A 25129-nucleotide genomic window follows, 5' to 3' on the forward strand; every position below is an offset into this window, starting at 1 on the left:
GGCACTAAAAATAGGAGGACTATTTGATAAGGAAGAGTGACGGTTGACGTGACAGTCGATCAAAAATAGCAGCTGCAATACAAATAACCTATACCAACCCGCTTCTTGGGTGAACGTTATTGACTACTATATCGCATCGCTGTAAACTCTCGGAACCACCACCATGTCCTCGCTGACCCGAGCATTTACCAAGCGCCACAAGCGCCCTGAGGTGTCGGCACCGATGCCCTACAGGGAAGGACAAGTCAAATTCTCTTCTGGGACCATCAATCGGGGAAAGATCTCAGCACCGGTGGAGTTGTTGTCGACCACGAATATGCTCGCTTACAATGCGCCCGATCTTCATTCAGCGGGATCGTCGTCTACGTCATCTCTCCAATCTCCAGATGATTCGGAACTGTCTTTTGCGCATCAGAGTTTCGGATCGCCCGTCACAACTCCCAGCGACTCTCCCATCGAGCCCAATCCTCTATCGTCGTATTTCCCCAAGCGCTCAGCGACTGTGACCAGCCATCCTCGATCCTCTACATCGACTGCATCGTCTACAGATGCGCCCTTGGTTCCCAAGCGGGCGCTTTCCCACACGAAACGGTCCCACCAAGAGTTGGCTCGTCAGCGCTCCATCTCTCGGCTATCGCCTCCTCCGTTAAATTCCGTGCGCAGCAGCCCTGCAATTCGGCCAGCTCAGGAATACTCCAATCCCGAACCACATCCCTTTGGGAAGGAGCTGGAGCAAGTGAATGAGGTTGTGGAGGAGTTTGGTGGCGCTCGTGTGCTCGATGAAGAGGAGCTTGTTTTGCAGAACAAAGGCCTGATGAAGTTCACCGTGGACGAATACCTAGTAGAAATTGAAGATCTTTACGGAAGCATCTTTGACGATCGAATGGGTCCGATTGCATGCGGACAGTGGCTATGAAGCTTCATTGTCATGCGGAAGCGGCTCGATGACGTCGACCAAAACGGGAAAGAACTGGATCTTCTTGTCTCTTCATCGTTTGTTATGACCTGCTAATATTCGCTCTTTAACGAACTCGTCTGTTTTTTATTTTTTTTTTTTTTTTGTGTTCTTTTTTACCGGCTTTATACCATTGGGAGAGGAACTGTTCCTTGCGTGAATTTTTTCAATTATCTTGTGGACTATGTTTCAATTTACATATTGTATTTTCGTGATGGGTTATGTTATGCTACTGAAATCGACGGAACCGATGATGAGTCTGTACTTTTTTTTCTTTTCGATCGAGTAGGATTAGAAACCATGCCTGCAGTTTAAACTACTTTATCTCTAAGTTCACCCGGAGTACTCCGCACGCCATTTAGTTATTTAGTACTAAAAAGTAGTGAGTAAGCCATTTCCATATTGCCCAATCAGGCACTGAGTGGTGCACGGTTACGCGCCGGTCACGCGCTGGTCACGGGGATAAGCTCCACTGAGGCCCCACAGTAAAAATTTCAAGCAGGACGCTTCTCCGCCTCGGTGTCCCTCGTTAGACCAGCTCTTCCTTTTCATCTGCTTACGTCTAACGCACTGCTTGCTACGATTGTGTGTGTGTTAGATGACAGATGGGGCTGTTTTCGGTCATCCTTAACTCCCAGTGCGCCTATAATCTGTAGCATCAGCGGGACATTCGAGTTTTGACCACGCTCTCGGTGTCGTGTGCTCTACGTTCATTGTTCTCCAATACTCGGCTTGTGTTATAGCGAGAGTTCTGGGATCCAACAAATGACGAGCATCGGGCAAAGTCTTCCTTCCTTCCAGCTGCATATCTGAACATTCCTGCTGACCTATCATGGTCGCCCTCGCCACGCCCTCGCGCAACCCAGCGACGGGAATCAGACAGCCTAGCCGCTCCAAGATGCTAGCTACGTCTTCTCCTGTTCCTATCTTGAAAACTGCTAAGGAGACACCCACTGCCGGTATAAAACATAAAATGGAGGATATGAATCTTTCCCTGTCCCCCTCGTCCTCTGGTTCGTCTGACGGCGAGGGGCTCCCCAGCCCGAGGAAGCGGGCTCGGGTGCAGTTCAAGGATGTTGAAATGGTTTCTTTCGATGAAAGGGTGCAAGGGAACACCGGGGCCCCAGAGAAAAGTGCGGCTGTGGTTCGCGAGGAGGTGCGCCGTGCTATCCAACGGCATATCTCGGGCACCGACAGCGAAGCCTACGACCGCATCAAAGAAATTTTCTCAGTGGATCCCCGGCGTGGAGAAGAGGATGGCATGTTTTCCTACGATGTACCTACACATACGACTTTAAGATATCATCTTCTGGGCCTTCTGTCAAACGTGGCTTCTTTGGATCGCAGCTGCAACGGGCTAGTCAACGCTGTTCTGAACAGCGTATGGCTCGGGCGCGACGAGTCCTATGTTAAGTTGTATATTCGCTTCCTAGGTAATCTTGCGGCCGCTCAGGGAAGTTATCTGGGACCGGTGCTCAAAATGCTGGTCACCTACCTAGGGGAGCTGCCCAAGGGCACGGGCAAGCTGCCGGGCTATGCTCCCGTCCTCGTGCCAGAGATCTACACCCGGGTCCACATGGCTATCCGTCACATAGTGCATTTGATTCCGTCCGGTAGCGGATCATTGTCGCCCGTCTTGTCCATGCAGTTTCCATTTGATACCGATTCTCCCAAGGCCAACATTGCGTACACGCAAAACCTCATCAGAGTAATTGGCTATGCCCCAGAACTGCAAGCGGACATCCTTGCTCTCCTCACCGAAAAACTCGTCAAGATCGATGTACAAATTCAGGTGGATATGGACGATCTTGATGATGAAGAGGAAGAGGAGGTTCTGCATGCTGTCTCTCCTGGAGCCATTGTCTTCGGTGAGGACGATGACGATGACAATGCATCGGTCGCCAGCGATGACTCGATAGACGCCGAGTCTCAGCGGCTTAAGACGATCAAAGATAACGTTCTCAAGCTGGATGGCATGATCGATTCTCTGTTTGCATACTACGCACCGACCTTCGCCTCTGGCACCTTGGATGACAAGGAGAATACGCTTGATCTCTTACTTAGCCACTTCCAAAGCATTATCCTTCCAACTTATCGCTCACGCCATTCCCAATTTCTCCTCTTCCACTTCTCTCAGTCGTCCCCCGATCTTGTTGACCGCTTTACCACGGCATGCATCGAGATCGTTTTCAATAAAATGCAGCCAGCCATCACGCGTCAATCTGCCGCTGCCTACCTCGCTAGCTTTGTTGCCCGGGGCGCACACATCTCTGGTGAGATTGTACGAGATGTCTTCGGTCTACTAGGCGGACACCTGAGGGATCTGCGTGACCTCTATGAGCCTTCCTGCCGGGGTCCTGACCTCCGTCGCTACGGCCCATTCTACTCCACCGCACAGGCCCTACTCTACATCTTCTGCTTCCGCTGGCGGGACCTGACCACTGCAGCAACAGAGGGTGATAGCATCGAGCAAGTAGACGAGCTTGAGATAGAAGACATCACCTTCCCACCAATGGTGAAGGAGGCCCTTCACCAGACCATCTATTCTAAGCTGAACCCGCTGAAGGTGTGCTCGCCCGCCATCGTATCAGAGTTCGCACGGATGTCCCAGCACCTGAATTTAATGTACGTGTTCAGCATTCTCGAAACGAACAAACGAATCCGCATGACATCTTTCCGGAATCTGGCCGCCCTGGCAGACCCGCGATTCAGCTTAGTCGAACGAGAGACTCGTGCCGGTGATGATCTCGGTTACCAACTCGACGCATACTTCCCATTCGACCCGTATCAGCTCCCCCGCAGCCGGCACTGGGTGGAAGCTGACTACATCCACTGGCGCGGTATCCCCGGTGATGACCAGGATGAATCCGATAGTGAGGTTGACGATTTCGAATCGGACGATGATCTCAGTGACGAAACGGGCACTGATGATGAGTAAATTCGTTTCCTTGAAGGAAAACAATTACATTCTTCCCTCGCAGTTCTCAATACCCCTTTCTTGAGCGTTTTTGAACGACTCTTTCCAAAAAAGAAAAGTTTTTTATGCTGCTGTTAGCGTGGCGTCTGGAGCGTCATTATGTTCTTTCGACTGTTGATCTTTGTCATTTTCTCCCTGATCTTGCGAGAGATACCTACCATGCTTTGTTTGATTTGGTCCACCTACTTGGTACGCGTGATGATGTGATTGGTGAATGTATGATAATGCATGGTATAGAGTGAAATTCACACTTGGGAAATATACTACCTGTGCTTCCGTAGCTACGTAGTACATTCTCCCAATGAATACTGTATATATACAAATATATCGAACGACCTTAAATATCAATATGAGAAAGTTCACTAATGCATCCCAAAGAAAGGAAATAAAATAAGTAAATAAATAAATAGAACCTAATCTGTTTTAACCAACAACCCTTCACCACCTTAAATCCAACCAATATCCCAGAGTTCTCTTCAACTGCAAAAAACAACCCTCCCAACGCCTCACTCTCATACCGCATCCAATCCACCAGCTGCCACGATGCACGGTACAACTCGAGCATCTGCTGCCCAGGTACATCGGACATGGCGCTTTCATCCAGAGGTACCATATCAAGATTCACTCGCCAAACCTACCGGACCAGCTGTAAACCACCGTGGAGACCGGAACAGGAAAGAAGGGTTCGTACCTCGACAGGTAGAACGGGAGTCTGCACTCGGTGATATTCGGTTGCAGATGTGTTTTGCTTGTTGTTAGGTGCATAGCTTACAGGGCTATATGGCCTATGTCTGTACCCCGTTGTGATGGGCCTTGTGGGACTTGGGACTATGGCTCTTGAGGGTTTTTGGGGCGATACGCCTTGGATTGGCTAGATTAGGGGCTGGGCGACCCATCTTGAGGAGCAGCTGGGTGTAGAGTAGTTATTTCATGATATTGCTTCGAGGCAGAGCGGGAAGAGCAGGAATGATAGTTATGAATAGACGGTTTTGGAATTGGCTGGTATCGTGGGTTATATTGAGAGGAGGCTATCTAAGATTTCTGTGAGTGTCAGCTGAAGAAGTTAGAAACAGATGATAGGGGTTCCCAATTTTTCAGTACAAGCACCGGAATGCCCTATGACACTACAGTTGAGGTAATCTGATTAATTCCGACGAGGAAATCCTAAGCTTTCGTACATAGGTTGTAAGGAGTAGAACTTGAGATTAATAACTCAATTATCAGCATCTCGTCAATGAATCATAGCAGGAGAATATAAAAATCTGGGGATATGCCTGGCCGATGGTCTGACAATAACCCCGTCGTAATATCTTTCCAGTTAATAGAAGAATCGGGGGCTTCTAGTTCGGGGAAGAAGTCCGTCACGTCCACATCTGGACCTCCATTCGAAGAGACGAGGGCCAGAGAGAGAAGGAAACGTCATCCACGATTCAGCCTGCATATATCGTCCCTGCCAGAGACGAATCCAGAGGGGAGGTTACGTTGTCTGTAGCCGCTTGGAGATAATTGCTGGATTGGTTAGTTTTGGAAAAAGACGTCCATTCAAGGAGGGATCGAGGGTGAGTGGAGGTACTGATGATAATTGCGTTTATGAGAATGTTGCGATGAATATAATTTAAGCTAGGCGATGCATTGAAAACATTATGAGGCCGTCTTAAACCATATGCATTGTGTTGATGGGTATAACGTCGGTTTATATACTTCTTTTCGGGACCTGGTAGTTTATAATGACGTGTGCTAGATCACATGGCAGTTGTAGAATACGATTCTCTCAGCTAACCAAAGCAAGTCATGACCACAACTGAGAGCCAGATGGGCAATTTTGAGCGAAGTCTGAAGTGGCTGATGTTGGGCTGGTGTCCGCATTAGGCAAGTTCTGAAGGTCACCTCAGTGATGCTCTTGACCCGATTCACGGATCATCGATTGCTTGCTTGGCAACAGACCCATCTTGATAGTTCTAGCCCACACATCTTCCTATCAAATCTGCTCTGAGTACGAGTTGCCGAGAAAGGGTGCTCTTGGCAATAAACCAATCACAAAGACGACCCAACGATTGGACCCATGGTTAGTGGGTTACCAGAAAGAACAATATACAAGCGGCCCAACGAACAATACAAATCGAGTCAACCGCCCCCCTCGTCTTCACAACCCATCAATGTCACAATTAGATCTCAAAATGCCGAAACAAAGGCAAAGATGGTTTTCAGACTCTCTATCTGAGCCAGAATGGCGTTCCATTATTGGAGAAATCAAACTCTGACAAGGTAACCTGACGTCCTATTGGTTTGGTACTTAGGTTCATCTCAATGGTACATGTGCATATAAGCATGGGTTAAACACCCAAGTTTTTGATTTGATTACTACAGTAACTTCGTGTGGACAGGACTCCTGCATTTACATCATAATTATGGACGGTGTCAAGCGATATTACAGCTCCCTTGAGACTCGCCTTGGGAATTGGATCGTCTACGGCGGCCGTGCTCATCTGGGTTACTACCCCCCGGATGTCTGGTGGCCATTTCCGGTCCATCACGCGCTTATTGCGATGGAAGACCAGGTGTTTCGATCACTGCGTTTGAACCCGGGTGCTCGAGTTCTTGATGCCGGTTGCGGAGACGGTCAGGTGGCGATCCATTTCGCGCAGAAAGGACTGCAAGTCCATGCTATCGATATTCTTCCAGAGCACGTCCAACAAGCACAACAGAATGTCCGGGAGGCTATTGATAAGGTCGACTGGAACGCCAAGCACAATTCAGACACAGTCACGCCTTTGGATGCATTGACGGTCCAGCAAGGTGACTATCATGATCTTCAAACGGAGGAAAACGGTTCACTGGACGGCATCTACACCATAGAGACATTAGTCCATGCGACCGACCTGAACCGCGTCCTGTCAGAGTTTTATCGAGTACTCAAGCCCGGAGGCAGGATCGCCCTATACGAGTATGACCACTGGGGTGATGACGATATTCAGCAAACAAACCAATCGGAAAAGGAGGCTATGGACAAGGTTCGCTTGCATGGTGCTATCTCAAAGACGGCAAATGAATTGTCCCAGTCACTCTTAGAGGACCGAAGCGAACATGTTTGCTCACAGAAAGGCTTGGCTGGGATGCTGAACAAGGCTGGCTTTGAGGATGTTCAGGAGCGTGATATCTCGCCGAATGTAAACCCAATGATACGGTTTCTCGCTTATTTCCTATATGTCCCATCCATGATTGTGTTAACTTTGGGCTTGGAAGCGTATTTCATCAACACTGTTGCCATTGTCGCCAACTATCAGCGTGGGTGGAAATATATTGCGGTGACAGCGCGGAAACCTGCGACAGTATCTGGCTAATAATGGAGTGGTTGGGCTCCCGCCGAGATAGTTTTGTCATCTGTCTGAGTACTTTGTTAATAGTTTTGAATGGATTGTCTTCATTGTTCTTGAACGCAGTACTGTACACTATGGAAATCGCAAACTCGCTTGACCCGACGCCAATAATGCACTTCTATCAAAATCCAAAAAAAGAAAAGCAAGGCCGTTGATAAGGCCCATGTGAGTGATGTAAGCCGCGGTGTAACGTCTACGCATTAAAGATGGCTTTCATGTCGGCACAAGCGTCGCGATAGAGAATATCTACCTGTTCCTGATCTCGCCACGGGTTCGGGGACTTGTCCCAGGCATGCGGTACTTTCTCAATCATCATGGCGCGGACATGTTTGTTAATATTTTGCAAGCGACGCACAAATTGCTGACCTTCGTTAAGAAGCATGTCCCATTCACAGATGTAAAAAAAGATATCATGGGGAAGGGCATCGGCGAGAAGGGCATCCGCGGCCCGAACAGGCGATGCATACGGCGATCGGCGTTCCGCAAGATCCGGCAAGTACGCCTCATCGAATAGATTGGTGAAGAACTCCGGGAGGGTTTTATCGGGCATGATGCTCGCAGCCCGCCGATGCTCACGGGACTCCTCGAAATCCAAGATGGGGTACCAGCAAAAGAGGGCAACGATGTTGACGTCGCTGGCGGACGCATCGACAAGCTGTTCGGTGGACTCCGCACGATCTAGCCATGGATCGCGGGATTCTTGACACATTAGACTGCGGAGGCGCAAAGGTACCGTGACCGCTAGATTACCACCAGCGGAAAAGCCACTGAGGGCAATGCGTGAGACGTCCAGTCCTAGTTCAATGGCATGCGCGGAGAGATACTGGATCGCTCGCACCCCGTCGTCTACAGCGGCGGGAAACGGATGCTCGGGGGCTCGACGGTATCCGACGCTGACCATGACGGCACCAACTTCCGCCAGGACGGACTGGGCCCAGCGACTATCGTCGGTCGGACATCCTAGGGTGAACCCACCACCGTGAAAATTAACCACTACTGGAAACCTGCGACCTTCTTTAATATCCCGAGAATACTCGGGTGGACAGTAGAAGTACAAATCAACTCGTGACGACCCGGACGGGATGGATCGCACGAAGGAGCGACGAGGTGGTCGTGGGAAGGAAATATGGTGGATGAACATGCCAATGCGCATTAGAAACCGCCAAAAGACGGCCTGCACGAGAAGCCACCATCGCGACGATGCCATGACTAACAATATGACCCTTGCTGAAGGGGCAATTAAGTTTTGGAGGATGTTGGAGAATCGGAAGGGAAAGGAAAGACGACCATGAATTATTGAGATCAGAACTGAGACGATCGCTATTCACGGAATACGAAACCGAAAGGATCACGAGATGAAGGAAAAAAAGATGGACTCTCGTGGGAGGCAAATCCGGGAAGTCAAAACGAACAAAGTCGAATAGTAATCAATTCATGGGATGGATCAGGAACTAAGAAAAAGCCAAGCCGGGAATGGGGACACCAGAATGTATGGATGGATGGATGGATGTATGTACGTATGTATGTGTATACTACTGAGGAGGAGGATGACTGTCCTTGTTGAGAAAAGCTCCAGGGGTCTCAGAACAGACAGAGGTAATAGGAAACAGGGAACTATGGGAATTGTCTCATAATCCGATCATTCTAGACACTAACACTAGAAACTTGGCTTGGTTCAGATGGTCCATTTATAAGGAATTTGGCAAAGATTCCGAGGCACTCAGCCGATGACATCACGGTTTGTTCCGGACCCTGACAAAGTGAAAAAAGCACACTTTCTCTCGTTTTCCCCTTTGAAACCCCTTTTCTTTCTTTTAAAATCCGATATTTAACTCTTTGACACCCCCCGCGAAAGTCCCGGCCTTCAAGAAAGTCTACATTCTCCAATTGGACTTGTGTCTTGTCGTAGAGATCAAGCTCTTCCGACTCGTATCCTTCCCGCCGTGCCCCTCCTTCACCGGGGTGAAGCGGCTTTGTCAAAGTTTACTGCTGACTCTCTCTACTTACTCTCTTTAATGATTCTATCGTCCGCTACACAAACGCAATCATCATGTCCATCAAACGGGCCCTTTCCAAGATCGTCCCCAATAAGATTGATACAAATGACTCGTCTCCCGCTCCAAGCAGGCGTTCGGGGTCAATGTCCCCTCGACGCAGTATCCTGAGTGGATTCTTGCGGGATCGTGGCGGCTATGCCTCGTCTTCAGATGATTTCTCTGATGACTCTTCATCTCCCACCACGGGGACGATGAGCAAAAATCAGCAGAAACGCCTTGCGCGTCAGCAGCGCCGACAAGAACGCTCTCGTCTCAGCGAGGAGCATCATTCTGAAGAATCTGAACGTCACAAGGAGGCTGTCGCAGCTGCCGCTCGTGAGGAGACTGCAGAGATGAAGGCTCGCTATGGCGAGCTGCCACTCCTCCAGTCGCGCTCTCGCCCGCGGGAGCTCCGGACCAAGTTTGAGGATATTTCGGTGGACTCGGTGGGCAAGGAGGTCCTCTTCACGGCGCGCTTGCATATCATCCGTCGCATGAGTGCCAAGCTGGTTTTCCTTGTTTTTCGCCAACAACTCTACACTTTCCAGGGTGTTTTGCATGAAACCCCGGGCAAGAATTCCATCGCCATGGTTCAATGGGTCGAGCACTTGCGCGTGGGTTCTATAGTACAGGTTCGTGGCACTATTCAAGCCCCAGAGGTGCCAGTGTTGGGGTGCACCATTCATGATGTTGAACTGGCCATTGATGCGGTTCACGTTGTCGTTCGGCGGGAGGAACCTGTCCCGTTCAGCGTCTATGAAGCCGAGATCCAGACTCCTGAGGAAGAGCGCGTTGAAGGTCGACGTAGTCACATCCCTGACCGCACGCGTCTAACCAACCGTTTGCTGGACTTGCGTACACCCACATCTCAGTCAATCTTCCGCATTCAATCTGCAGTGGGAAATCTCTTCCGGACAGCCCTTGATGAACAGAATTTCATCGAGATTCATACACCCAAGCTGCAAGGGTCCGCCACTGAGTCTGGAGCTAGTGTCTTTGAAGTAAATTACTTTGGTCGTGATGCATTCCTGGCTCAGAGCCCCCAGCTGGCCAAACAGATGGCTATTGCGGCGGACTTCGGTCGAGTGTATGAAATTGGCGCTGTGTTCCGCGCAGAGAATTCCAATACCCACCGCCATTTGACGGAGTACACCGGGCTGGATATTGAGATGGCAATTGAAGAGCACTACCATGAGATGCTGGAGGTTTTAGATGCTGTGATCAAGAATATCCTGAAAGGCATTTATGGCCGCTTCCGTCGTGAGATCGAGACCGTGAAGCAGCAATTCCCGTCCGACGACGTCGTTTGGCTCGAAGAAACGCCAATCATCCGGTTCTCCGACGGTATCAAGATGCTCAACGACTCCGGGTGGCGTGATGAGGAGGGAAATCCCTTGCCGGTAGATGATGACCTACATACTCGCGATGAGATTCGCCTTGGCGAGCTCGTCAAGGAGAAGTACGGCACGGACTACTACATTCTCGACAAGTTTCCCACCAGTGCACGTCCCTTTTACACGATGCCCGATCCTGATGACAACCGCTTCACTAACTCCTTTGACATCTTCATTCGGGGCCAAGAGATCGTCTCAGGCGGTCAGCGTATCCATGATCCCCAAATGCTTGAGGAAAATATGCGCCGTGTGGGCATCAATCCTGATACTATGGAGGAATATATGGAAGGTTTCCGATGGGGTGCACCTCCCCACGCCGGCGCTGGTGTGGGTCTGGAGCGTTTCCTGATGCTTCTTCTCAAGTTGGGTAACATTCGCCTCGCTTCTCTCTTCTATCGTGATCCTCGGAGTTTCCCCGCTAAACCCCCAACGTTGCAACTGCGGCACCCAGAGTCTTCGACCGTCGAACCATCTTGGGTCCGCGACAGAAAAGGTCACTTGGCGCCCGATGAGAGCCACCTGCAGCCAATAGAGCATCTCATCGCGAATTATGGTGATGCGACTTCCACATCATGGGGTGATGAACGTTTTAAGATTTGGCGTGACCTGGCGACCGGCGCAGCAATCTCATATGTGCCTAGCAGCAGCAATTATGCAGTGATCCCAGGCGATCCTTTGTGCGATTCTGGGCAGTATTCGCGTGTGATCACGCAGTTCCTGCAATGGATGCGTCGGGAGACTAAGTATAAGCCCATCTGGCTCTTATGTTCCCCTCAGGTTGAGGCTATCCTGGGCGAGAAACTTGGTTGGCGTAGCTTGTCTTGCATCGCAGAGGAGCGTGTAGATCCGTCCCGCAACCAAGCTGCTTCAGATGGGGAAATTGCTCGGAAGATCCGACACTCGGAGAGCGAGGGCATCAAGCTCGTGAGCATGAACCAGGGTGAGATGGTACCGGACAACATTCGCGAGAAGATTGATCAGCGCATTCAAGACTGGCTGTCCAACCGTAAAGGTACTCAAGTGCACCTGTCTGAGATCCGTCCATGGCGCGATCATGCCCATCGCTGGTATTTCTATGCAGTCGACAAGGAAGGTAATATTTGCGCCTTTGTCGCCTTGGCCACATTATCCCCGTCCCATGGTATGCAGGTGAAATACAGCTTTGACTTCCCTGGGTCTCCAAATGGTGTCATTGAGCATATTGTTACCCACGCCATCCAGACAGCGGCTCGGTCTGGAGTCAAGTCGCTCACTTTCGGTGCTGGCGCCACCACCACTCTTACCCCGGGACACAACATGCACGGAGCCAAGGTGAAGATGCTGCAGCATACCTACGAAACCTTGGCGAAGCAGTTCCATTTGGTTCGCAAGAGCGAGTTCCGTGCGAAATTGGGAGCGCAGGACGACCCCCTTTACATCGCCTACCCGCCTCATGGGCTAGGGTCAAAGGGTATCCGGGCTGTCCTTCACTTTTTCGAAGACTAATGTTCTGCCTTCTTATGTTAGGCGTTTGTTACAGGACTTCGACCTCTTTCTTTCATGAGGACTATTCTTTCCAGATTCGTTATTTTGGGCATTTCAATCCTCCCTGAAACATATTCCCCATGTTGTTATGTTGTTTGGTTTCCCTCTCTTTTCGTTCTTCCCACGTAATGACCCCTTTCCTCATGCTCTCTCATGATTCTTATGTGCTTGTGAAATTATGTTATGTCAATCCCCGCCCTGTCAGTAAGACATCTAGATGGGGCCATATGGAACTTAGAGTTTGCATAAACTGAGCTTGATGATATTGATGCATTTTGCTATTGTTTTCCCAAGATTTCACTAGCAACCATGATATAGATAATTGCCTTAGCTCATTATTTATCTTTCTTATTATCCGGGTGTTGTGAGTTCATGTAATCAACTACTCTTCCCAGCTCTCCCAACACCCACCATGCGATTACCACCGCCAAGCATCCGACAACACATATATAACACGCCGTCGGTACCAGCGACTGCGGGAAGATGTTCCATAGAAAGGGATCAAGGATGATATCCGCTGCAACCGGGGGAACATTCTCCATTAGTGCTTTGTTAAGAGAAAAGTAGTCCGCCGCCGCAGTAACACGAAGGAAAAGCACCGAATCAGACGTAGGTGCTTGATCATGAAAAGAGGAAGATTTGCGAGGAACAGTGTTAGACTGAGGGGAGGCGAGATGGGCTTGGGAATAGAGGCTAATCGAGGAGAAGAGTGCGGGATCATCAATGGCTTGTGGAAGAGTATGCGTTGTCAGGGTAAAGGCGGTCGGTTGCTTTGACTACTTGTCAGCTAATTTTCTTTGGTCGCCTTGCTGGGCACTGGTAGAGGGTATATGAGGACGTACAGTTGCCAACCAACACACCCGCACCTCATACCGCTGGCCGGGGGTCAAGTTCTCCAGAAAATACCATGAGTCTGTACCAGGGAACTCGTTGGTCGGAAATGTAGCGTTAATTCTGGTTCGAAGAACGGGACTAGAGGAGGAGAGGCGATCTAGACCTAGGTCATCGAGGGTAGGATCGACCGTGGGGATGATGAGGGGTTGCGGAGCGATGAAGATCGTTTTCTCGACATTGGCGATAGCGGGGAATGCGAGGGTGCAGAGTAAGAGTAGATATTGGAGTAGCATCATGACAGAGAGTTCGCTATGTTCAATTGACGCTGCTGCTAGACGGTCATGGTTCTAGTCCACACGCAGTTGAGTATGGTAGGCTATATGTATGTATGTAGTAAATGAGGTAGATCTGATACTAACTGTTAGATTCCTAAGTGAAGTCCTTACATGAAATTGATTCAATGTCAATACGATCTTACCATAAATTAGGCCATTGTGCGCAGCAATGTTGGTGACTAGAAATAGAGCACTGTGTGTCCGAGACTTGTTCTATGTGAGTATTTTCAATAGTACTTACTATCGCAAGCTGTACGGATAGTCAAATACAATGCAGCTGCACGAAGAGATGCCGTCATTGACACGTGATCGACCCTTGCCGTGAACTAAGCCCAAATAAGTGGCTGAGTCAGCGGTGGGCTGGAAGGGCGGTCACGGCATCGGACAAGCCAATCAGAAATGGGATTGTGGGCGACGCGACCCAACGGATGGATCAACAATGAAAAGGTGGAAGTCCTGCTTTTGGGTTGACAGCGCATCGCAAGACCACAACAAATTGACCGATCATTCGGGTCTTGGGCAATTGTTTAATTGATCCCCTTAGTCTATTTTTCTCCTCGTCAATCACCCCAAGGGTTTGTTCTCCTCCCCCATTTCCTCCCACCGGTTCCCCTTTCCCTTTCTTTTGGTTCTTTTCCCAGGTGGTGTTTTTTTCGTTTACTTACCCCTGAAACTTCCTTACAGATCAGGGCATTTTTCCCCCTCTAAAGTCCTTCCACATTCCACCCACTCCGTTTCACACACCCCCCTCCTTCCAATCTTAATTCCTTTGTCACTCCGACATTCGTCCCTTTTAGACTCGACAAGATGAGAGAAGTTATTAGTTTGAACGGTATGTGTTTTCTCAATCTTTTCCTCACACCGCCTCCTTCACCGGAGTCGGTCTGTTGACCGTTACTAATTGTTTTTTTACGTGTGCAGTTGGTCAGGCTGGTTGCCAGATCGCCAATTCTTGCTGGGAGGTACGGAGATGGAACTATACTAGAAGATAGAGGTGTTTGGAATGTGACTATTGAAACTGACATTATGGTTCTAGCTCTACTGTCTTGAGCACGGCATCCAGGTACGTGGCCACGATGACAATCCATCCATCTTCATCTCCATCGGGCACACAGACTAACCGGTATACGATAGCCCGATGGTTACTTGACCGAGGAACGCAAGAAGGAAGACCCTGACCATGGTTTCAGCACCTTCTTCTCCGAAACTGGTACGTCGTATTGACTTGTTATCTTGCCGCCGAGCCCTCTAACAGGCTATGGTGTCTTAGGCCAGGGCAAGTATGTTCCTCGTACCATCTACGCCGATCTGGAGCCCAATGTTGTCGATGAGGTCCGCACTGGCACCTACCGTACCCTTTTCCACCCCGAGAACATGATCACCGGCAAGGAGGATGCCTCGAACAACTATGCCCGTGGTCACTACACCGTTGGCAAGGAGATGATCGACCAGGTCCTCGACAAGGTTCGCCGTGTGGCCGACAACTGCGCTGGTCTCCAGGGCTTCCTCGTCTTCCACTCTTTCGGTGGTGGTACTGGTTCCGGTTTCGGTGCTCTCCTGATGGAGCGTCTGTCTGTGGACTACGGCAAGAAGTCCAAGCTGGAGTTCTGCGTCTACCCTGCCCCCCAGAATGCCACCTCCGTCGTTGAGCCCTACAACTCCATCCTGACTACCCACACCACCCTTGAGCACTCCGACTGCAGTTTCATGGTTGACAACGAAGCCATCTACGACATCTGCCGCCGCAACCTTGGCATCGAGCGTCCCAGCTATGAGAACCTGAACCGCCTGATTGCTCAGGTTGTCTCCTCCATCACCGCCTCCCTGCGTTTCGATGGTTCCCTGAACGTGGATCTCAACGAGTTCCAGACCAACCTGGTTCCCTACCCCCGTATTCACTTCCCTCTCGTTGCCTATGCTCCCGTCATCTCCGCGGCCAAGGCCTCCCACGAGGCCAACTCCGTCAACGAGATCACCATGTCTTGCTTCGAGCCCAACAACCAGATGGTCAAGTGTGACCCCCGCAATGGCAAGTACATGGCTACTTGCTTGCTGTACCGTGGTGATGTTGTGCCCAAGGAGACCCACGCCGCCGTTGCTACCCTCAAGACCAAGCGTACCATCCAGTTCGTCGACTGGTGCCCTACTGGTTTCAAGATCGGTATCTGCTACCAGCCCCCTAAGCAGGTTCCCAACGGTGACCTTGCCAACCTCAGCCGTGCTGTGTAAGTTCCCTATCTACCACTCGTGCAAGAGATAAAAAGCTGACCAGTTATAGCTGCATGCTGTCTAACACCACCGCCATCTCCGAGGCCTGGTCCGCTCTCGACCACAAGTTCGATCTCATGTACTCCAAGCGTGCTTTCGTTCACTGGTATGTTGGAGAGGGTATGGAGGAGGGTGAATTCTCCGAGGCCCGTGAGGACCTGGCTGCCCTCGAGCGCGACTACGAGGAGGTCGCCAGCGACTCGCTGGAGGAGGAGGTTGAGGCTGAGTACTAAATTTAAAACGTCTAAAACACCGCTCGTTCAGCATTCCAGCCATGGTTGCGCTCAGCCATGTGATTGGACGCTGGTAGTGATTGTTTCCGAGTTGTTGTGCTGGGGACAGGCGTTGACCAAGGTTATGTGATTGAACTGCCTGCAAATAAGAGAGAAGCTTGGATTAGCACAGACTTTGTTTTCTTTGTCTGATATATTTTTAATATCCCTGAAATAGCGATGAATTTACCGCTCCTTCCACATGTAGCTCTTGCACGATAGAACAACTTAGACTGCAGAGGTGTTGATTAAGTAGTAAAAATGTATTGCTATACAGAGGACCGCCAGAGACAAGACTGTTGGCTTACAGTAGCGCACCAATTGAGTAAGTTAAGAAAGGCTCATTGCCCTTTATACCCCATGTAAGTAACTCCACCATGGTCGCTGCCTAAGCTCCATATTAATTAGTAGTTGGGTTGAGGGTGACTGACCGCCCGGCAGAAACCCCCCCCGGACCCAAGCCTAAGCTACGGAAGTAAATGAACCCAATCCCTCATTTCTCCCCCCTCTAAGTGAACGCTACCCTTCCTCCAGCTTGTTGCAAGCTCTCGGCAACCCTATCCCGTCCATATTTACTTGTTTTTACCGTTCTTTAACTCCTCGTCCCCAAGTGAACGTGCCCTCTTTTCTACTATCGCGACTCTATTGGGGCATTAATCTCCGCCATTCCATCCAGCGTTACCTCATCCAGAAGGCAGCGCTTTGGCCATCCATGCCCGTGGCATCTTCTGGATAAGCTGACAGCCCTGAAACTTTAAGGACCTCCTGTCGAGCACCTCGGGAAGATTGTTAGAAGGAGGGGAGGCTTGCTCCTCCTGAATCACAGCTATGGCTGACAATAGTAAGTCTAGCCAGCAATGACGCAACTAAGATAGCGGGTGGGAGAGCTCTCAGGGGACGGATGGGTGCACCCGGTATACGATGGATACAACGGAACTGACGGATTTCCTTTTTGCTTCGAACAGCACGACACCCGAACCTCAATCTGACTCCTGAGGAGAAACGCATTTTCTATCAACTCTTCCAAGCCGCCGACACAACTAATCTAGGCGTCATCACCGGCGAAGTCGCCGTCCCTTTCTTTGAGAAGACCAAGTTAGCTCCCGACACTCTTGGCTTGGTACGTCGATGCACAACGAGTTCCACTGCATACCCCTTTTTCTCCTTACGGAAGGCCGCTAGCTAACAGCATCTGGGGTGTGTTGTAGATATGGCAAATTGCAGATAGGGAGAATCGCGGTCTCCTGACCCCCGCTGGGTTCGGTGTTGTCTTGCGGTTGATCGGGCACGCTCAAGCCGGTCGCTCCCCGTCAGAGGAATTGGCTTTACAACGTGAGTTACTCGCAGATGCTTAGTTTTTATTCTTCTTCACATTTTGAGAGCATGATATTGACTACATTTGTCACCAATTTAGCCGCACCGATACCCAGGTTCGATGGCATTCAAGTCGATACATCTGCCCCCACGCGGGAGGCAGGCGCGACAAGTCCTCCGCCAACTACCGGGCCATCAATCCGTGTCCCCCCATTGAACCTAGATGATGTGAACAAGTTTCTATCGCTATTTGAGAAATCGGACGTCTCTAGGAGTGGGATTCTTTCAGGCACGCAATGCCCCCACTTCAAGAAGGGATAGATCTTAGCTAACTATGTAATAATTATAGGCGAGATAGCTAAGCAGATTTTCGAACGCGCAAGGCTGCCCAATGAAATCCTCGGCAGGATATGGAATCTCGCAGACACCAAGCAACGTGGTGCCCTGGATGCGACCGAGTTCATCATTGCCATGCACCTTTTGACCTCCTACAAGTCAGGTGCAATGAGAGGAATCCCGCAAACTCTACCGCCAGGTCTATATGAAGCCGCTGCGCGAAGGGGATCTAGCCGTGCCTCCATTGGTTCTCGTCCGGGACTTGATGTTCCCCCAGTGCCCGCAATCCCGAAACAGTTCACTGGACCACAACGGACACAGAGCCCTATTAACAGGCCATTTGGGTCTCCCGTTTCAGCACAGTCTACCGGTGCAGATTGGCTGATCACTCCCCACGAAAAATCACAATTCGATAGTATCTTCTCGACCGTCGATTCAGCAAAGCTTGGCAAGATCACCGGGGACCAAGCTGTGACTTTCTTCATGAATGCGCAACTGCCTGAGGAAACCCTTGCTCAGATATGGGACTTGGCGGATATCGATGCTGATGGACAACTAACAAAGGATGAATTTGCAGTTGCCATGTATCTTGTCCGTCAAGTACGCAGTGGAAAGGAGCCGCTTCCACAGGTTCTGCCTCCAGCTCTAATTCCGCCAAGTATGCGTCGCCCCGGTTCTGCCCAGATGGCCCCAGGTCCTATTCCTGCGCAGGCTACGGGTATAGCTCAAGCACCTGCACCTGCGCCGGCTGTTCGGTCGGCTGCAGATGATCTGTTCGGTCTCGACTCTCTCTCAGCTCCGACTCCGGCTGCCGCTCCCGCGCAGGTACCCCAGTCAACGGGTGGTTCGAATGTACCATTCCAGATGCCTGCTTCCCCAACATCCCGAGCATCCCCTCCAAGCACTTCAACGACCTTCAAGCCTTTTGTCCCGACCTCGTCGTTTGGGCAAAGCCTTCAACCACAGACGACGGGTGCCTCATCCGGCGTTGGCCCCACTACACGTTCACCTGCGTCACCGTCGGATGACCTTCTCGGAGATAATGATCCTGAAGAGTCCAACAAATTGACACAAGAGACAACGGAGCTTGCCAATCTTTCTAATCAAATAGGCTCATTGGCAAATGAGATGCAGAATGTCCAGGCTAAACGTACCTCAGCAGAGCAGGAACTGTCCCAGACTTCTCAGCAAAAGCGTGATTTCGAAGTTCGGCTTTCTCAAGCCAGGGCAATGTACGAGCAAGAGGTCAAAAATTTCAAGGCACTCGAAGAACGGCTTAATGCGTCTAAGGCTGAGACCAACAAGTTACAGCAGGAATACGCGTTGATTGAGGGAAGCAGGCAGGATCTGCAGAACCAGTACGATCAAGTGTCTGCTGCACTCACTGCCGATCAACAGGAAAATGCAAGCCTGAAGGAGAAGATTCGTCAGGCGAATGCTGCTGTCTCTCAGCTTAAACCGGCGCTCGAAAAGGCCCGTTCTGAGGCGCGACAGCAGAAAGGTTTGGCAGCAATCAACAAGAAGCAGCTTGCTACTGTAGAGGGTGAAAAAGAGAAGCTGCAGGAGGAAATGGATAGCCTTTCAAAGGAACAAACCTATGAGCCAGACGAGAGCGCGGCTGCTGCCAGCGCCATACCTCGAGTCAGCAGTCCAGCTGCCTCAACAACTAGCCAGAACACAAACCCATTCTTCAAACGCCAGATGACTGGCTCTAGTGAGAGTAACGCTCTGTCGCCTCAGGTTTCAAATGATCAGCAGCGCGCTTTTGATAGCCTATTCGGCCCATCTCTCGGAGCTCCGGTCAACACAGCCACTCCGCCGCCGCCGACTTCCTTCCGCGCTGATTCTCATCCAACTTCGATCAAGTCCGCAACTTCTGGAGCACCGACCCCGTCGGCATCCCCTCCACCGCCTGCGACCGCGTTTTTCAACGAGCCTCCAGCCCCGCCCCAGTCTAGGCAGCTCACGCCAAATGTGCTTCCATTCGGCGAGTCACAGTCGGCGACCTCTTCGACGATGGTTTCGCCACCTGCTAGTAGATATGATACGCCAGATTTGAGTGCAACTTCGCAAGCTGGAGCTAGCGAGGCTGGGCCTACCTCTACACCCGCGTTCGATGAGTCTGAAGAATTGAAGCAGAAGTTCCCAGAAATTCCTGGCGCGACTGAACAATTTGCAAATGCCGCTGTATCGCCTTCCAATGAAGAACAGCCTGTGGAAAAGAAAGACCCCAGCTTTGATGAGCTTTTCGGTGGACCAGCGCATCAGCGTTCAAAGTCTCAGAATAAAAACGATTTCGAAGAAGCATTCGCCGCTATGAAGCAGGGTTCTGTTCCAAACAAGCCCAATGGTGCACCGGCCGCCTCCGAATTCCCACCCATTCGTGAACTCGATGATGACGACGATGATGATGACAGCACAGATAGCGAGGCGCCCATGGGATTCGACGATAACTTTACCCCTGTTGCCCCTCCGCAGAGTCAGATAGCATCGAAACCTCCAGCCGCGGACTCGCAGCAAAGCCCTCCCAAGTATGAAGAAAGCCTCGAAAAAGAAGCCGCTGGGGAAGCTCCCGAGTTCAACGGTCTTTTACCGAAACGTGAGGACCCCACAGCTTTTCCCGATGCCCCTCATTCCGTTGAATCAAGCACCGGAGCACCAGTTGTTCACGGGGAACCGCAGCGGGAACCTATCAAGGAGACAGCCGTGCCCCCTACCCAAAAGCCCAGCGCCCCGGATTTTGAGGCGGCCTTCGCAGGTCTTAATCTAGCACCCGCAAAGGAGAGCGAGGATGATGACGACGACTTCGAAACGCCCGACAATAAGAATAATCACGACTTCGACTTTTCTTTTGACTCCCCAACGCAGCGGAAGGCTTCCTCTCCTGGACCTAGTGCAGGGAACGCCGCTTCTTCAGACTTCTTCAGTTTTGACAAGAATGTTGCCCATTCATCCCCTGGGGGTGCTGCATCCCCATCTAACTCCAATGAGAAGCCCCAGACCCACGACTGGGAAGCGCTATTTGCGCCACTTGACAATGTCCAGAGCCCTGGTGCTGCCAATGGCACTAACACTGCTACAGCAACGTCACCAACCGGCCATGATGGAAAGGCACCAGGCTGGGCTCTCCAGACCGGCACAGAAGATGACCAAATTCTTCAGCGCTTGACCGGCATGGGTTTCCCTCGCGAAGAATCACTTGCTGCATTGGAAAAGTTCGATTACAACCTTGACAAGGTAAAATCACTCTTCACTTTAAAAACAAACTATCTACGTACAGTTAACTAACGACCGTCTTCCTTTCAGGCAGTAGATCACCTGACATCGAAATCTTAATACTCTCCTTCTCTTTTCTTTTCCTCTCTACCATGCACATAGCTTCCCTTTACCCACTCGCTCGACACTTTATCTTCTTTCCTTTTGCCTTTTCTTTTCCTTACTCTGTATTTGATCTATTGGTTGGCTTGCATATCGTTACTGCTGTCATGTATATTCCCCAGCGGTACCTCAACCCTACCCATGTAATGTAACCCCACATGCTTGTTTGACAGAAAGGATATGAAGTCGGAGGAATGATGGACAGATAATACTATGGACCTAGGTAAATCTGGAAATTCTCCGCACCAGCATCAGACTAGGTCTGAGGTAGTTAATAATCTTACGACATAGTTGCAATCGTTATCCTAATTTATAGCTTCATTACAGACGATGTAGGTTCAACCTACGATTGATACAAGCATTATTGGACAGCGAATGTTTCCTTTATTCCGCCGATCCACTCCAGAAAACATTCCAAACGAATGTGCCACCTTTCTCGAATATAACAGTTTGACACGGCTTAACGTTGTATGACATCCAAACGTACCTGCAGGGATTCCGCTGCGTTCCAGGTATCAAAAGTAGACAGAATGAAAGGGTGGAGAGAGTGGCCAAGGAGGATATACGCTTCAGGACCACACTCGAAATCGTTGGGCCGACAAAGAAGAAAAGGGAAAGACAAAAGGCCAATAGAAGTCGAAGGATCTTGATAAACAGCTGCGTAACAATAGGAACGCTTAGACACTGTGATTGTAATAGTTTGTATACGTGTAGGTCGATTACTATCAGCGGGGGAGTTCGGTCCCAGTGTCGGTCCCGTTCAGTGAACTTTTCTTATGCAGTGTTGAAGTTCGTTGCATTGAAACCACTACCTCCCGTAAGCGAGACATTCAAGTAGGAGCAGTGGATCAAGGGCAATCTTACCGAAGTCTTCTTTCTGACGTTGTCTAGAAGCTTTGCTTCCGGGCCACCTCCCATTCATGATATTATCAAAGCCCTTGGAGTCCTGTAACAGGTAATATAAACCACCCATCACACAGAACACACCGATTGAGAATACCCATGTACGAACGACGGTGACTATGGAGGTTTGGCCTCCGACGAACCATCCAAAGAGGCAAAAGAAGGTTGCCATCAGGTCTACTACCAGGATAGCTCCTGTAAGTTGCCAGGAAGGGACTGAGGACCAGAGGGGGCCTTCCGCACGTGTGATAAAGATAAGCCAATTCTCAGTTAGCGAGATCTCTAGGAACAAGACTTCATCTCGTTTCCCAAAATTCTGCACGATGCCTCCCTGTTCACCACCGGACAACATAGTGGATAGCGTGACCCAAGTGCCTATCGCTAGAACAATCCCAAGAAGGACGGACATTCCCCATAGCCTAGGTAGGTTCCACTTCACAGGTGTTCTCGAATAGGGTGCTTTATCATACGCTATAGCTAACGTGGCAATGTCAGCAAATATAGCAATAAAAACCACAAGCTGTATGTTCAAACTTTCGTTCATAATCGCTATCCAGAGTCCCAAAAATATCTCGAGGTGCAGGGACAGCGCAATTCGATACACCACATAAGCATGCATACGATGAAATATCTGACGGGAGGTTTTCAAAGCATCAATAATGGCAGATAGACCAGGTGCTAGAAAGACTATATCGGCTGCAGTACGGGCCGCGTCTGAGGAGCCCTCAACTGCAATCCCAGCGTCGGCTTTCTTCAGCGATGGAGCGTCGTTGACACCATCGCCAGTCATTGCCACTAAGTAGCCTCGTTGCTGAAGGATATCAACAACGTTATATTTGTGTTGAGGGAAGACTTCAGCGAATCCATCGGCGGCCTCGACGAAGTCATAGACCTGAGACCCAGGCATTGTTCCTTTTCCACCGAGGCCGAGACGTTCGGCGTTATACACATTCGTACCCAGTCCAAGTTGGCGCGACGTCTCACGGGCAATCCCGACTGCATCCCCAGTGAGCATCTTGATTGACAGGCCGAGGGACTTGGCTTCATGTATGGTTTTTGCAGTGTCATGTCGAGGAGGATCTGAGCATGGCATTATGCCAAGTATTTCCCATTCACCTTCGTTGCACTTTCGAGCAACACCGAGTGAGCGAAAACCACGCACCGCAAAGTCTGCGACTTTGCTCATATAAGCCGTCTCTACCCCCTCTGATATTGGGTGGTCCTTTTTGACAGTATTTAGCACAAAAATAGGAGCTCCTTTCATGCAAACAATTCGCTCTCCATGGGGAGACTGCACTACGGCTGTGACTTTCTTTGACACTGGATCAAATGGGAAGAATTCAAGCTTTTTGTACTGTGTGAGCGCCTTTTTCGCCTCTGGATAACCCTTCAGCGCTCTCAGGAAGGCTCTGTCAATAGGATCCATGCCCTTCTTCTTTCGTGAAGCAGCCAAACAAGCTGTGAGCATTAGTTCCTCCGAAGTCACCCCGGGAACAGTATAGGGCTCCGCCAAAGATAGTTTATTCCTCGTTAATGTGCCAGTCTTGTCGGAACATAGTATCTCAACACCAGCCAGTGACTCAATTGCGGAAAGTCTTTGGACAATAGCCTTCTTCTTGGCAAGATACGCTGCTCCCACTGCCATTGTTGTAGTTACCACGGCCGGTAGGCCGACAGGCACGCCGATCATAGTAATGGCCAAGGTAAACTCCAATATAGTGACGATGCCATTTGAGCGGTAAAAAGACGATACCCAAACGACTAGGAGAGTCATTATAACGAGTACAAGCAAGACAATACTGATTCCGTTCAAAACTTCGGTGAAATGTCCTGTCCCGGAGGTGGCGGCACTCACCAGGGCAGCGGCACGCCCTACGAAAGTATAGTCGCCAGTAGCCGTAACAACAAGACGAGCATGACCGTGCTTCACAGCCGACGATGAATAACAGGTGTCTCCATCAGCTTTATCAACAGCTAAAGATTCGCCGGTGATTCCAGACTGGTCCACTTGAAGGACGCTACTCGACAATATCCGGCCATCTGCGGGGATTATTGTGCCCTGTCCATGATTAGAACTTCAACATGCTAGAGGTGTACTACGAAGTCGCATAATGAATTACCTCCTCAATTTCTAAAACATCTCCGGGCACCACATCTGAAGCATCGACTTCGGCAAGATGACTGTTGCGCAGTACGACAGCTTTGAGGGCCAAAGTCTTCTTCAGTTCATCCACAATGGATCCAGCCTGAAACTCCTGAATGAAACCCACGGATGCGTTGAGTATAAGTAGAGCACAAATAACACCGAAATCTACCCAATCTTGGAGACCAGCTGCCAGGATTGCAGCCGCCTATGCTCGTGGCGTATCAAAGAGGGCTTGTAAGCGAAGATCCCGATGTGCGAGGGCTACATATACATACCTCCATCACAAATTGAACAGGCCCAACGAAGTATGAGAGAAACTTGAGGATCAGGTTTTCTTTTTCTTCTTTCATCTGATTGAGTCCATACTTCTTTCGGCGGAGTAACACTTCGGGCTCGGTAAGACCTGTGCTGGGGTCTGTCTGAAGCAGTTCCTCCGAGATACAACAGGGTGTGCTCTTTTCATCTTGTCCACTGTCATTATAATCGAGGTTGCCGTCTAGGGACTCGAGCTCTTCGATAAGGGTATCTATGTTCTCGACATCTTCTCCATCCTCCACATTTTCCGTGAATGATTTGTATTCAGCAGACGCTCTTGTGACGAACTGTTCTTTTGGGTCCACATAATCTTGACTGGAAGACGCTCCGTCACCATGAGGGGCCCCCGTGGTGTCCAGGCTGTGCTGAATATTAGGCATTGAGAAGTGGTGAAAGACCGATATAAGTTGTTAAGATGGATGGGATTTCTTATGAGTTGTAGATATGTTATTCGTATTCAATAGAATATGTGAAATGATTCAGCGAAGAGATATGCAGGCTTCAGATAGAAGCCGCAATTATAATTAAGGCTGTGAAAAACAATAAGAGAGAAAAGACAAAGAAAAAGCCAGTAAAGACAACTTGAGGGAAAGTGAAATGTTTGTATCATTTACATGGCAAGAACGACGGTGTCGTCCCTACCTAAATGAGCTTTATACCGCGGTCATGAGAGTAATTGTTAGATAGAAGGGAGTATTGTGAGATAATGATGGACTTCCAGGAGTTCTTCGTGATGAACAGTAGGTCAAATGCTCCTTTAGCCCC

General features: G+C 50.0%; 9 protein-coding genes across 9 annotated transcripts; 6 read left to right on the plus strand and 3 right to left on the minus strand.

Moving 5' to 3' along the window:
- Positions 1-163: 163 nt before the first annotated feature.
- Positions 164-916, plus strand: F9C07_867 (uncharacterized protein; the record flags this gene model as incomplete). The annotated part of the gene is made up of 1 exon (XM_041284206.1): positions 164-916. The coding sequence occupies one exon, from the start codon at positions 164-166 to the stop codon at positions 914-916; it is 753 nt and encodes a 250-aa protein (XP_041141063.1).
- Positions 917-1853: 937 nt separating this feature from the next.
- On the plus strand, positions 1854-4691 carry F9C07_2059362 (RNA polymerase I transcription factor; the record flags this gene model as incomplete). The annotated part of the gene is made up of 2 exons (XM_041284205.2): positions 1854-3889; positions 4607-4691. The coding sequence occupies 2 exons, from the start codon at positions 1854-1856 to the stop codon at positions 4689-4691; spliced, it is 2121 nt and encodes a 706-aa protein (XP_041141062.2).
- A 1649-nt stretch (positions 4692-6340) lies between these two features.
- F9C07_869 (putative 2-heptaprenyl-1,4-naphthoquinone methyltransferase) lies at positions 6341-7273 on the plus strand (the record flags this gene model as incomplete). Its single annotated transcript, XM_041284204.1, has 1 exon — positions 6341-7273. The coding sequence occupies one exon, from the start codon at positions 6341-6343 to the stop codon at positions 7271-7273; it is 933 nt and encodes a 310-aa protein (XP_041141061.1).
- Positions 7274-7502: 229 nt separating this feature from the next.
- On the minus strand, positions 7503-8516 carry F9C07_870 (Alpha/Beta hydrolase protein; the record flags this gene model as incomplete). Its single annotated transcript, XM_041284199.1, has 1 exon — positions 7503-8516. The coding sequence occupies one exon, from the start codon at positions 8514-8516 to the stop codon at positions 7503-7505; it is 1014 nt and encodes a 337-aa protein (XP_041141060.1).
- Positions 8517-9359: 843 nt separating this feature from the next.
- On the plus strand, positions 9360-12224 carry F9C07_871 (aspartyl-tRNA synthetase, cytoplasmic; the record flags this gene model as incomplete). Its single annotated transcript, XM_041284203.1, has 1 exon — positions 9360-12224. The coding sequence occupies one exon, from the start codon at positions 9360-9362 to the stop codon at positions 12222-12224; it is 2865 nt and encodes a 954-aa protein (XP_041141059.1).
- Positions 12225-12598: 374 nt separating this feature from the next.
- On the minus strand, positions 12599-13393 carry F9C07_872 (uncharacterized protein; the record flags this gene model as incomplete). Its single annotated transcript, XM_041288574.1, has 2 exons — positions 12599-13033; positions 13106-13393. 2 exons carry the CDS (start codon positions 13391-13393, stop codon positions 12599-12601), a joined length of 723 nt encoding a protein of 240 aa, XP_041141058.1.
- Positions 13394-13676: 283 nt separating this feature from the next.
- On the plus strand, positions 13677-16441 carry F9C07_2279219 (tubulin alpha-1 subunit). Its single transcript, XM_041288563.2, has 6 exons — positions 13677-14264; positions 14354-14394; positions 14469-14495; positions 14567-14642; positions 14703-15657; positions 15711-16441. Exons 1-6 carry the CDS (start codon positions 14240-14242, stop codon positions 15931-15933), a joined length of 1347 nt encoding a protein of 448 aa, XP_041141057.1. The 5' UTR covers positions 13677-14239; the 3' UTR covers positions 15934-16441.
- A 359-nt stretch (positions 16442-16800) lies between these two features.
- F9C07_874 (uncharacterized protein) lies at positions 16801-21230 on the plus strand (the record flags this gene model as incomplete). The annotated part of the gene is given in 6 exon segments (XM_071511818.1): positions 16801-16813; positions 16938-17092; positions 17181-17304; positions 17387-17575; positions 17636-20910; positions 20929-21230. The coding sequence occupies 5 exon segments, from the start codon at positions 16801-16803 to the stop codon at positions 20908-20910; spliced, it is 3756 nt and encodes a 1251-aa protein (XP_071365682.1). The 3' UTR covers positions 20929-21230.
- Positions 21231-21725: 495 nt separating this feature from the next.
- Positions 21726-24744, minus strand: F9C07_875 (putative P-type ATPase; the record flags this gene model as incomplete). Its single annotated transcript, XM_041288573.2, has 4 exons — positions 21726-21808; positions 21865-23962; positions 24024-24254; positions 24325-24744. 4 exons carry the CDS (start codon positions 24742-24744, stop codon positions 21726-21728), a joined length of 2832 nt encoding a protein of 943 aa, XP_041141055.2.
- Positions 24745-25129: the final 385 nt, after the last annotated feature.

This window comes from Aspergillus flavus, chromosome 1 (genome assembly GCF_009017415.1).
Source record: "Aspergillus flavus chromosome 1, complete sequence".
NCBI lineage: Eukaryota > Fungi > Ascomycota > Eurotiomycetes > Eurotiales > Aspergillaceae > Aspergillus > Aspergillus flavus.